This window comes from Artemia sp. Qi Xiang Cuo, chromosome 7 (assembly GCF_049724085.1).
Source record: "Artemia sp. Qi Xiang Cuo chromosome 7, ASM4972408v1, whole genome shotgun sequence".
NCBI classification, from domain to species: domain Eukaryota; kingdom Metazoa; phylum Arthropoda; class Branchiopoda; order Anostraca; family Artemiidae; genus Artemia; species Artemia sp. Qi Xiang Cuo.
Window position 1 is genome coordinate 58,825,667 of NC_142800.1, and position 12,901 is coordinate 58,838,567.

At 33.7% G+C, this 12,901-nt stretch overlaps 1 protein-coding gene across 1 annotated transcript in view; it reads left to right on the plus strand.

Annotated features, from left to right (window-relative positions):
- The first annotated feature begins 4,913 nt into the window (after positions 1-4,913).
- Positions 4,914-12,901, plus strand: part of Nrx-1 (Neurexin 1) — a 128,479-nt gene continuing 120,491 nt past the window's right edge. Inside the window, exons 1-2 of the mRNA XM_089091634.1 lie at positions 4,914-5,525; positions 10,876-11,011. Of these exons, the coding sequence (XP_088947760.1) occupies positions 4,956-5,525; positions 10,876-11,011 (706 nt within the window). The 5' untranslated portion in view covers positions 4,914-4,955. The remainder of the gene's footprint in view (positions 5,526-10,875; positions 11,012-12,901) is intronic.

Here is a 12,901-nt window from a genome sequence, read left to right on the forward strand (position 1 = left end):
GAACATTTTGAAGTTTATTTCTCTAAAATTGGTCAAACAGTGCAACAGGAAAATAACCCGAGCGACGAATCCTTCCCGACGAGTCCCGCAATGACTCTAACCACAATGGACCTCAACCTCCAGGGGCCACCTCTCCCCAACCCCCAAGACCCCCTTCCCACCATTCCAACTTTATTTGAGGACACCCCCAATTTTAAATATAGATGCTCAAATTAAGAGTTAAAAATTTATAAGAAAAAAGTTAGCAGAACGTCAACATTGACCTCATCTTTCAAGATTTAGACAAGCGGATGCTATGAACATCCAATTCTGCTACTTTTTACCTTACATTATCAGATATGACATTTAGAATGTTACCCCTTTTTAAAAAAAAAAAAAGTCCCACCCCCCTCCCCCGTGACCAAAAAATTTTCCTCGTTATAACTATTTCTTTTTATGAACCTTAGCTCATAAGCTATTCATACAAACCTCCACCAATAAAATCCAATATTTAAAGAACCAACACTTTAAAATTAAGACACAGCGAAAACGTTCTTTTCGAAAGACGTTTTTGACCGTTCTGCTAAAATTCTTGGCTAGAAACAGCTTGCAGAAGTTCACAAAACGTTGAATCTTCCTTTGTTCTCTATAGACCAGCATGTGAAACAATCTTGTTTATTTCAACCAGAATTGAGTGTATTATTAGCGATATCTAATAATGAAAAAAAAGCTATATCATTTTCATAGGAATGAAACAAAGCTCCTTTCAAAATTTTCATAGGAATGAAACAAAGCTTCTTTCAAAATAGCTAGTGAAAATATTAAACAGTGTAGGCGACTTACGAAATAATTAATATTTTTTAGGGGGGTGGGGTGTGATTCAAGGGCTCATTGGGTACATTCTTATGTCCTTCTTCTTCAAAACTAGCTTGCAGAAGCTTTAGAATCTATAGATTATTCAGTTTCATTTTTGGGCTCTTTTTGGTCTAATGGAGTTCTTAACATTTCTATAGAACATATGATTTTTCATTGGCCTCAAAAATTCTATGGATTTGTAGTCTATAATTAATTTCAAATCGCGTTATTATTCCATAAAATGCAAATTCATAATTTACCATGGAAAGGCATAGAGCTTTCGAGCACTACTCTTGTTAATTTCTGCTTGTTTTGATTTAGACTCGGTCATCTATTGTATTTTCTGTTCATTTTTGGGTTCAATTTATTTATCAATGTTGATTTGCGGAAGTTTTAAGATCTATAGATTATTCGGTATTATTTTATTGCTCTTTTTTGGTTTAATAGAGTTTACATTTCTTTAAAAACAGGGATTTTGTGTTAGGACGCTAACCTTCTATATTTTTAGAGGCCATCCATATTTTTACTTTATTTTGAATATTCAGTAAACTGCAAATTTATGCTTTACCTTGGAAAGGTATAGAGCTTTTGAGTACTACTCTTGTTAATTTCTGCTTGTTTTGAGTTTGACTCAGTTATCTCTTGTATTTTCTGTTCGTTTTGGGTCCAATTTATTTATCAATGCTGATTTGAAGAAGTTTTACGATCTATAGATTATTTGCTTTTATTTTATTCCTTTTTTTTTGTTTAATGGAGTTCTTTTAATTTCTTTAAAAACTGGGACTTTGTCTTATGACGCAAACCTTATACACTTTTAGAGGCTAACCGTATTTCTACTTTTTTTTTAATATTCAGTAAACTGCAAATTTATGCTTTACCTTGGAAAGGCATAGAGCTTTCGAGCACTGCACATGTTAATTTCTGCTTTTTTTAGTTTGACTCAGTCATTTATTTTATTTTTTGTTCGTTTTGGGTCCAATTTATTCATCAATGTTGATTAGTGGAAGTTTTACGATCTATAGATTATTCGGATTAATTTTGTTGCTCTTTTTTGGTTTAGTGGAGTTCTTTAAATTTCTTTGGAAAACTAGGATTTTGTCTTAGGATGCATACCTTCAATAGTTTTAGAGGCTTGCCGTATTTTTACTTTGTTTTAATATTCAGTAAACTGCATATTTATGCTTTACCTTGGAAAGACATAGATGTTTTCGAGCACTATTTTTTTGCCCTTTTTGGTTTAATGGAGTTCATCACATTTCTTTGAAAACTGGGATTCTGTCTTAGGACGCAAACCTTCTATAGTTTTAGAATAAGGTTTACTTTAAAAATTCTCCCTTAAAACCAGTGAAATGATGACCCTATAAACAATTTTTGATTTTTTGTAAATTATGTAACTGTAAGTAAGGAGCGACCCGGCTCAATAGTAACCCAAACTCTAAAAAACGGAGTTTTGGTACCAATATATACAACAAAAGAATAAGATTTTTATGCTGATTCAAATATATAAGTTTCATCAAGTTTAATCAAACCCATCAAAAGTTTCGCGAGACAAATTTGGCTTATTTTCGAAAAAAAGGGGAAACAATCGCTCAAAGTCATGGAACTTTAATGAAAATCACACCATCAAATTCAGGGTATCAGAGAACCTCACTAGAGAAGTTTCAAGCTCCTGTCTACAAAAATGTGGAATTTTGCATGTTTTGCCAGAAGAAAGATCACGGATGCCTGTTTATTTGTTTTTTCTTGTTTTTTGTTTTTTCCCAGGGGTGATCGTATTGATCCAGTAGTCCTAGAATATCGTAAAAGGGCTAATTCGAACGGCAATTAAAAGTTCTAGTGCCCTTTTTAAGTGACCAAAAAAATTGGAGGGCGACTTGGCCCCCTCCCACGCTCAATTTTCTCCCGAAGTCAGCCAATCAAATTTTGAGATAGCCATTTTGTTCAGTATAGTAAAAAATCTAAAAAATATGTCTCTGAGGATAACTTAATGCCCCACAGTTCCTGGGGGAAGAGTTGCAAGTTATGAACTTTGCCCATTGTTTACATATAGTACTGGTTAATGAGAAGTATGCAGACGATTTAAGGAGGGTTTTTTTCTGGTGGGGGTGGGAGGGGGGGGTTGGAGGAGGGATTAAGGGTAGGATCTTTACATGGAGGATGTCTTATTGGGGGATGGGACATTGCTATGAAAAGGGGGCCGGATATCGAATCATTATTCAAAAAACGACCAGAAATTAAATAAAAAAAACAAGTTTTTTTCAACTGACAATAGGAAACGACTTAAAAACTTGGAAAAAACAGAAAGTACTACATATCTGAGGGGGTCTACGCCCTAGGCAATACATCGCCCTTCACTCTATAGTTTTTTTATTAATTTCAAAAGAGCTATTTATTCTAATAAAACAGCCTTTGTGATTCAGGGGTTTGTGATTCGAACAATATTCGAACTTTAGCGTAAAGAGTGAGGTATTGCCTAGGGGGCGAACTCTTTAATATACGTAATAAAAACATACGAACATATAAGTCCGTTACGTAAGTTAATTCGTAAGTTACGTCAGAGCAAAATTTCGAGAAAGCCATTTAGCCAAAAAAACGTAAAATTAATATGCAAATTTCGTTTTGATTATTCATGTACGGTGAGCCAAAATCAAAGCTGTATTAATTCTAAAACGTTCAGAAATTAAATAAAAAATCAATTTTTTTTTAGCTGAAAGTAAGGAGCGACATTGAAACTTAAAACGAACAGAAATTATTTCGTATATGAAAGGGGCGGTCCCCTCCTCAACACGTCGCTTTTTACGCTAAAGTTTGACTCTGTCTCACAACTTTATTTTTTGAAACAATAAAAAAACTTTATCGTATAGAGCGATGCGTTGTGGAGGGGACCGCCTCTTTCATATAAGGAATAATTTCTGTTCGTTTTAATGTCGCTCCTTACTTTCAGTTAAAAAAACTTGTTTTTTTAAATTTAATTAATACTAGGAGTGTGCGTTTTCAGGGATGAAGATCATTCTCGAAGCATTATTTTTCAAATATTAAACTTCAATGTAAAAAGAGGGGGGTTGAAGAAGGGAGTTGTAGCTTGTAGCCCTCCTTCAGATTTAAGAGAGCTTTGAGTCAAACAGATCGTATTAACAAACTGTAAGTAAAGAGTAATTCTTTTCAATATAAGCGGAAGCTCTAAGAAGTTTTGGTGACAACATGTGCAACAATGAAATATATTTAATTATTCATTCTGATTCGGAATATGCAGAAGTTATTAATGTTAAAGCTACTCATTAAAAGCTTTTCCGATATGAAAATTTGCATAGTTTTAGAAACAGGAAATAAACTTCTCCAAAAATGGGTGAAATCTTGACTGATATTATGTACTGAAATTCAACATACATGTGCTGAAATTCAACATATACTGAAATTCAACATCATACAGTCGGAAAGAGGATCAAGCGAGGTTCAGGCAGTCGAATAATGGGTATATATATATATATATATATATATATATATATATATATATATATATATATATATATATATATATATATATATATATATATATATATATATATATATATATATATATATATATATATATATATATATATATATATATATATATATATATATATATATATATATATATATATATATGTATATATATATGTTATATTAATATTAATTTATATATATTAATTTTATTTCACTTGTTTTCCTCGTCGCTCTACGTACTTTCAAAACCAAAGTAATCTCAATGAGTATATTGTATTCCTATATTGGCACACCTTCTTATGCTTTCCAATTATATCATTCAAAATGTAAGATTAGTCTTAGTGTTAAACACGCTTGGGGGAATATCTGCGTTATTCATTGGACCTCAACTTTGACCTTGAACGGTCTTTAAAGACTCTTCTTGACTGTATTTTTCTTTTTTTCGTGTAAGTACATTAGCTGGCCCACTCGCTCGTTTCCTTGAGTGGCAAATAGTATTTCCTAAGAGGGACATCCATTGCGCTTGCTTCTAATCGATCAGCAAAATTGTCCCAGCATTTTCCTTAGAGCCTAGGAATAAGTCCTATGTAAAATGTGAAGTGAAAAAGATTATTCAGTTTTGTACAGTGCCTAATATGTTGCTAATATTTTTATCTGTTGCCTTTGCTGTTACTGGTAGTGAAGAAGCATTAACATCTTACGTTGAACTCCCAGTATGGTCAGCCAAATTGGGCAGTAGCTTGAATTTTAATTTTCGAACCAGTTCGCAGAACGGACTTATTTTATATCAAGAAGATACGAGAAATAACCGGTTTTTAGAACTGAAACTAGTCGAGGGAGTATTAAGGCTTAGATATAGTCTTGGTAATGGATCTCAATTAGTCCAAGCAGGTCGAAACTTGCACGATAACCGTATATATTCGGTTGAACTGCGAAGGCTTAGCGAGAAATTTTTTCTTATATATTTAAATACGAGTGCTGTAGGGGATATTCGTGTACCTAGGAACGATCCAAGGGTAAATATATTTCATCATCATCATGGTGCATTATTCTTTGGATCTGTGCCAGGCTGGTATAGAGCCAAAGTTGGACGTCTCGTTTTACCTACAGCAACCTATGAGCCACCCTTTCGAGGCAGCATAAAAGGTGTTGCTTATGAAGATAGCAATGGGATTGTTCAACAGGTGACAGTACTCCCTCTACAGGTAGGTCCAAGCATATCACTAAGTAATTATCAAGTTACAACAGTGTATTAAGTCCAACGAGTAAAAAACATTTTGATTATTGTCATAATTCAGGAAGGGATGGGATGGGGTGGAAAAACAGGTCCATATCGTTTGTGCAGGCTGGTAAGGGTAGGTGAAATTTAGGATAACTATGGGTGGGCAGCGTCTTTTAATGAGTGGTTATGAACAAGTAAAGCAACAATTTACAAATCTTTACCAGCAAGGAATGTAAAGGCGTTAAGCTTCATCATAATCAATTTATAATTATTTGGGTTTTCATGGAATTTTCATTTCAGGCATATTATGTACATTTCAGAAGTAAATGTACATTTTGATGATTTTAACATGGACATTATACTTTTACCTTAATGCACGTATCGCTGATGTACAGCAAGAACGTGGTCTCACTTTTTTTCATTAGTAATCGTGCAATATTAAATTGCTGTCAACATTTAAGTTTAGCTTGTCTTTTATGAAGAAAAAAGCCCATTTTCAAAGGCGTACTTCTTTCTAACTGCAATGCTTTTGAAAATGAATGTGGTCAAGCAGGTGTGACTATTCATTTTCTGGGATTAATTAAAAAAAAAGTCCCGAAAAATAGGAATATCAAAGAAAAGTAAAGAGAAGACCATATAAACTGAAGACAAGCAGAAATAAATCCCTATTATAATTCTATCTCAAAACTGCCCAAAATTATTGTTACTGATTAAATGAAACCCAAAACCACCAGATATTAAAATAAACAATCATAGAAAACATATAGATAGCAGGTATTAATATAGGTGAACATATTAATCTTAAAATATGTATAAATTAAATTGAATTTTCAGGTAAAACTTAAAACGAACAAAAATTACTACAAACAATAGTTTGGCTACTGTCCTTTTCCCCCTTCTCTGACCGTAAAAGTTTAAATCTTGTTGTGTCATTTACGTTTCATTGAAAACTATATGTACCTTGAACACTATACTTTTGTTTGAAAAAGCACCAACGATAAATGAAAATTAAGTTACTATAATAATTCAGACGACTGGAAAGAACTAATGAGAATAAACTGATTATTTGATATATGATACTAATTCTTGGAAACTCAGCAATTCAAAATTTTGTTTTTCTGCAATTTCTATTTTTAATTTTAATGTTGTAAATATAAAAGAAATTATTTGAATTATACTTTTTTCAAGCACTCTTCAACATGCCCTAAAATTTTCAGTTTAATACCTATAGCCGTTTCTGAGACATTGCTGATACGCCTCTTTGACAATCAGCCTGGACATAGTGTTCTGTTCAACGTCCCCTAACATTTTTTGAAAGTCACAAGTAATTATTTAAGAGCCACAAGCAGTCACAGTTGCAAGTTGTTGCAGTCAGGAGTAGTCACTGTTGCAGTCACAACCAATAGCATTTGAAGAAGCAGTATTAGTAGTAATGACCCTGAAAGTTTCAAGTTAATAACCTCACTCGTTCATAGGATATTGCAGGAATGCCTTTTTGATAACTTGGATGTGGATATTGTCTTTTGATTTAGCTCAACATGCCCCTCAATACTCTCCAAAACTCCACCTCAATACCCTTAGTCTTCTCGAACGCACCCAGGATCGAACATTCCCCCTATCCCAATGATAAGTCCTGCATGTTAAAAAATTTGATAACAATTGATAACGAAATTTGATTACAAAATTTGATTACAAATTTGATAATTTACAATCCTTGCCCTGAGGCTGCAAGGGCATGGCATTCACGGGGGCAAAGCTATTATATCTTGTGTCTATTTCAAATAAAATAAATTTTTAATATTTTTGTCAATGTAAAGGGGGTTAAAAGGACAAGAGGGGAGTAAAAGGGCTGGCTGCTCTCCATCCGTTTTTCAACTTCCCTCTCAACATGATTTTCAAGTTCCAACTTAATGCCTTTAGCCATTCCTTAGATATTGCTATTGTACCCTTTTGACAGCCCTCCAGTCTATGGTGTGTTTTGATTTTGCTTGACTTCCCCTAAAAATTTTATTGGGGTTTTACTTTAATACCCTTGGCCTTTTTGAAGACTCAAGATCAAACTTGCACCCTTATCAAACAGTTCGTGGTAACAAACTTTAAGTAAGGAGTGATCCGTCTCAATAGTAACCAAAACTCTAGAAAACGGGTTTTTGATACCAATAGATATATCAAAAGAATCAGATTTCAATGATGATTTCAAATATATAATTTTCATCAAGTTTAGAGCTACCTATCAAAAGTTACGCTCCTGAGACAATTTGGCTGATTTTCAAAAAAAGGAAGAAAGACCCCCTAAATGTTATAGAACCTTAATGAAAATCACACCATCATATTCAGCGTATCAGAGAACCCTACTGTAGAAGTTTCAAGCACACATCTCCAAAAATGTGGAATTTTACATTTTTTGCCAGAAGAAAGATCACGGATGCGTGTTTATTTGTTTGTTTGTTTGTTTTTGTTTTTTTTCCCAGGGGTGATCGTATCGACCCAGTGGTCCAAGAATATTTTAGGAGGACTCATTGAAACGGAAGTTAAAAGTTCTAGTTCCCTTTTTAATTAACCCACAAAAATGTATGGCAACGAGGCCCCCTCCGCCACTTATTTTTTTACCAAAGTCACCCGATCAAAATTTTGAGATAGCCATTTTGTTCAGCATGGTCGACAATATGATAACTATGTCTTTTAGAATGACTTAATTCCCCGAAGTACCCAGAGGGAGGGCTAAAAGATATGAACTTTACCCAATGTTAACATATACTATTGGTTATTCGGAAGTATACAGAAGTTTTCAGGAGGTTTTTTTTCTGCTTGTGGGTGGGAGGGGTGGGGCGGGGGGTATGTTGGACGATCTTTTCATGAAGGAAGTTTTCATGGGGGAAGGGAAATCGCCCTGAAGGGGGCGCCGGACTTGCCAGCATTATTTATTGGTTATTGGGAAGTATACAACCATTTTCAGGAAGGATTTTTTCTGGAGGGGGGCTAGAGGAGGGAGTTACTCTGGAGAATATTTCCGTGGAGGATGTTTCTTTGGGGTAAGGGACATTTCTATGAAGGGGGCGCCGGATTTCCAAGCATTATTTAAAAAACGATCAGAAATTAAATAAAAAAAAACCAAGTTTTTTCAACTGAAATGTAAGAAGGAATATTAGAAATTAAATCCAACATGAATTATAAAGTATATGAGAGGGTTCTCCCACCAGACAAAAAAACGCTATTTAAGCTACAGTTTTTTTTATTTCTTTAAAAATATCGCTACAATATAAAAAAAATGCATGTTTTTGTAATGTGTTTTTTTATAAAAATTTTTTATAAATTTTAAAGTAAAGATCGTGCTATTGACTAGGGGCAGAACCCCCTCATATACGTAATAACATATACGTAATAAAAAAAACAATAAAAAAACAAGCGATACGGCTCAATAGTAATCGAAACTTTTAAAAACGGAATTTTGATGTCAATAAATGTATCAAAAGAATGTGTTTATAATGCTGATTCTAAATATATAAATTTTATTAAGTTTAGTATTACTCATCAAAGGCAACAAGCCTGAGGAAATTTACTAGATTTTTTAAAGAGGGGGGAAACATCCCCTACAAGTGAAAGAATTTTAATGAAAATCACAACGTCAGATTCAGCGTATCAGAAAACCCTATTACATAGGTTTCAAGCTCATATCTGCAAAAATCTGCAACTTTAAATTTTTGCCAGAAGAAAAATATACGAATATAGAAGTTAGTTACGTAAGTTAATTTGTAAAGACATTCATTTAGCAAAAGAAAAGTAAAATTTTTATGCAAATAAAAGCTGCATTAACTAAAAAACGATCAGAAATTAAATAAAAAAAACAAGTTTTTTAAACTGAAAGTAAGGAGCGACATTAAAACTTAAAACGAACAGAAATTATTCCGTATATGAAAGGGGCTGTCCCCTCCTCAACGCCTCGCTCTTTATTCCGTATATGAAAGGGCTGTCCCCTCCTCAACGCCTCGCTCTTTACGCTAAAGTTTTTTATTGTTTTAAAAAAAATTGTGAGACAGAGTCAAACTTTAGCGTAAAGAGCGAGGCGTTGAGGAGGGGACAGCCCCTATCATATACGGAATAAAGAGCGAGGCGTTGAGGAGGAGACAGCCCCTTTCATATACGGAATAATTTCTGTTCGTTTTAAGTTTTAATGTCGCTCCTTACTTTCAGTTTATAAAACTTGTTTTTTTTTATTTAATATATAAAAGAAGGGTAACTTTTATTTTAAAGGTCAATTATTGACTTTTCTGTTTTAGTTGTCTGTATCCCCTTAGCTTTAGCTACGGTTGAGACTCAGGATTAAACTTGCTCCGTTATATATAAACAAAGGACAACTTTTGTTTTAAAGGCCCATTATTGACTTTTTAATTTTAGTTGTCTAAATCCCCTTAGCTTTAGCTATTTAGCTATTTAATTATGAAATTGTCATTAAATTAGAATCTTCTCTGGGAATTTTTCACCTGTTTCTCTCAAATTATGCAAACGTGGGCACAAGTGCAAAAAGTCACGTTTAACGCAGCCCCGATTATTAAGAGTTTGATTAAATTCCAAATGACCAATAAATAAGTAGATTGGGAAATTGGCTCAGTGTTCGAGTTCTTAGGACATCAAGTGAATGTAAATAACACAAAAATGTGACACATCCAATAGTGTTCATTTGAAGTATTTTCTTAATTTTTATTTCGATATTAGGCTTTAGTACTTCCACCTACTTTGTGCTGTTTTTTAATGTGTAGACTTGTTACTCTGAATGTTCAAAACATGGTTAATTTCGACATTCATCGGTGAATGTCCGAAATTCCTTTTTCTCTGCATGGATTCAATTAGCTTTGTGAGTCAGCTTTTTCAGTCTTATGTAAGTTAATGTTAGTTTAGATTAGATTATGTTAGTTTATGTTATGTTAGGTTAGGTTAGGTTAGTTTAGGTTAAGCTTGGTTATAAATATCAGAAATGGGTTAAAAGCCTAACCTAACCTAACCAAACGTAACCAAACCTAACCTAATTTTTCATCATCAAACCTTGAATTAAATTGAAAAAGCCAACTGGCAACGCTGACTAAATCCAACGACAAAAAAGATAGTTTGGACATTAACCGGTGAATGTCGACATTCATCAATTTCGGACAGTCAGGATAACAGTTACACTGTTTAGAAAACGCAAATAAAACCTGATTGAAAGTGCAGAAGAACTTAATTACAACCTGAAATCCAAACTTATGCTTTTATATCGTTTGAATATACTGTTTGCATACGTTTTTCAGGTCGTTTCAGATTATATTTAACTTGTAAATAATTTGATCAACATTTCACAGGGGGCAGAAGCTTCTGCATCTTCGTCGTGTCTCATCAGAAGCCCCTGCTTCCACGATGCCATATGTTACGAAACTGATGAAGGACCAGTGTGTCACTGCCTTTCACAAGAATTTACTGGAAAATACTGCGAGAGGAGTAAGTAATATCCATAACAATGCTAATTTTTATCCACTATACAAAATTGAAAAAAACAATAGTAGCAAAAAAGCCAAAGAAAAGAAAATGACGAAAAGACAAACACTAACAAGAAAAATCCAAATAGTCGAAATCGCAAACATTGCATCAAAAAAAGGGTACGTCACCGAAAAAATAAATGTCAGAAGAACTTGCCAATCCTATTTCTTAGTTCTTTTGGAACTAAAACATTAACCATGAGTAATATAAAAACATCTGTCAATAAGTTATTAATTAAGAAGAGCATAATTTTTTTTATTGAACTCTGTTTCTTCGCTTGTCTTCTTTGAATGTAAGTTGCTTGCCTTTAGTCACGATTTTGAACTAAAAATAATTCAAATAATATAAGTAAAATGGTGTGCTTCAACTTTTCGTCATGGAATAGAAAATCTTTGTGTGAGAGAGTGAGAGAGAGAGAGAGAGAGAGAGAGAAAGAGAGAGAGGGCGAGAGAGAGAGAGAGAGAGAGAGAGAGAGAGAGAGAAAGAGAAGGAGAGAGAGAGAGAAAGAGAAGGAGAGAAAGGGGGGGGGGAGAGTGGGAGAGGAAGAAAAGGAGGGAGAGGAAGAAAGAAGGGGATAGAGGGAGACAAAGCAAGAAAAAGGACTAGAGCTATGGAAAGTGGTCAACACAGGGCTAGTAAATACCGCAAACAATTCCACAACAGTGTACAAGCTACTTCATTATGAATTAATTTCTTAAGACCCTGCTACAATTCTTTCCAGAAATGTTAGTTTTTTTACTTCATGTTCCTGGCCTCATTTTGGTTCGTTTTTGGGTCACCTCCCTAGCACAGTCAATAGCAGAGAAATTTCCATATCCTTAAAGGACAATAAGGCCTTACTATGAGTAGGTATAATCGCCGTTTTCAGAGGCCCCAGATGAATTTCATCAGTCCACCATGTTGGCCTTAGCTGACTTTGTACTAAACTGAGTTGTCAGTAGTGGCACTTGGAAATCTGACGCTGATGGTTACTAGTAAGTATTTCCAACGGCCAGGAACCACCCTAAATAACTTTTTTCATTACTTTCTAGGCATTTTTCATGTATTTAAGTCTACAAACGTTTTTTGTCTGATATTTTCTCCACACGTACGACTAAAGTCACTTGAAATTGACAACACGCAAAGCTATTTTGTTAGTTTATCAAAGTTTTTGTTTTATCGAGACGAAATTTTCTTTTTAAGAAAACAGGAGAAAAAATCCAGCTCTGAATGCATAATTTATTTTCAAAGTTGAACAAGCTAAAGATTTTCAAACAGAAAAGAACTGAAAATAAGATTATTTTCAACAGAAAATTGTAGGGGGAAGTATCAAGTGCACTTTTAAAATTGCACTATCAGACATAGGCCTATAGCAATTGCGAATAGAATTCTTATTTAAAACTTAAATATTAATGACACAAAATAGTATTTAATTATTTTAGAAAAGAATCAAGAAATGTCTTTTACAGACTGATCACACAGTTCGTGGTAACGAACTGTAAGTTGGAGCGACCCAGCTCAATGGTTACCAAAACTCTAGAAAACGATATTTTGATACCAATAGATACATCAAAAGAATCAGATTTCAATGCTGATTTCAAATATATAAGTTTCATCAAGTTTAGTCCAACCTATCAAAAGTTAAGCGCCTGAGAAAATTAGGCTGATTTTCGAAAAAAGAGGGAAACAGCCCCTAAAAGTTATAGAACCTTAATTAAAATCACACAATCATATTCAGCGTATCAAAGAACCCTTCTGTAGAGTTTCAAACTCCTATCTACAAAAATGTGGAGTTTTGCATTTTTTGCCAGAAGAAAGATCACGGATGCGTGTTTATTTGTTTTTTGTTTTTTTTTTGTTTTTTTTTTTGTT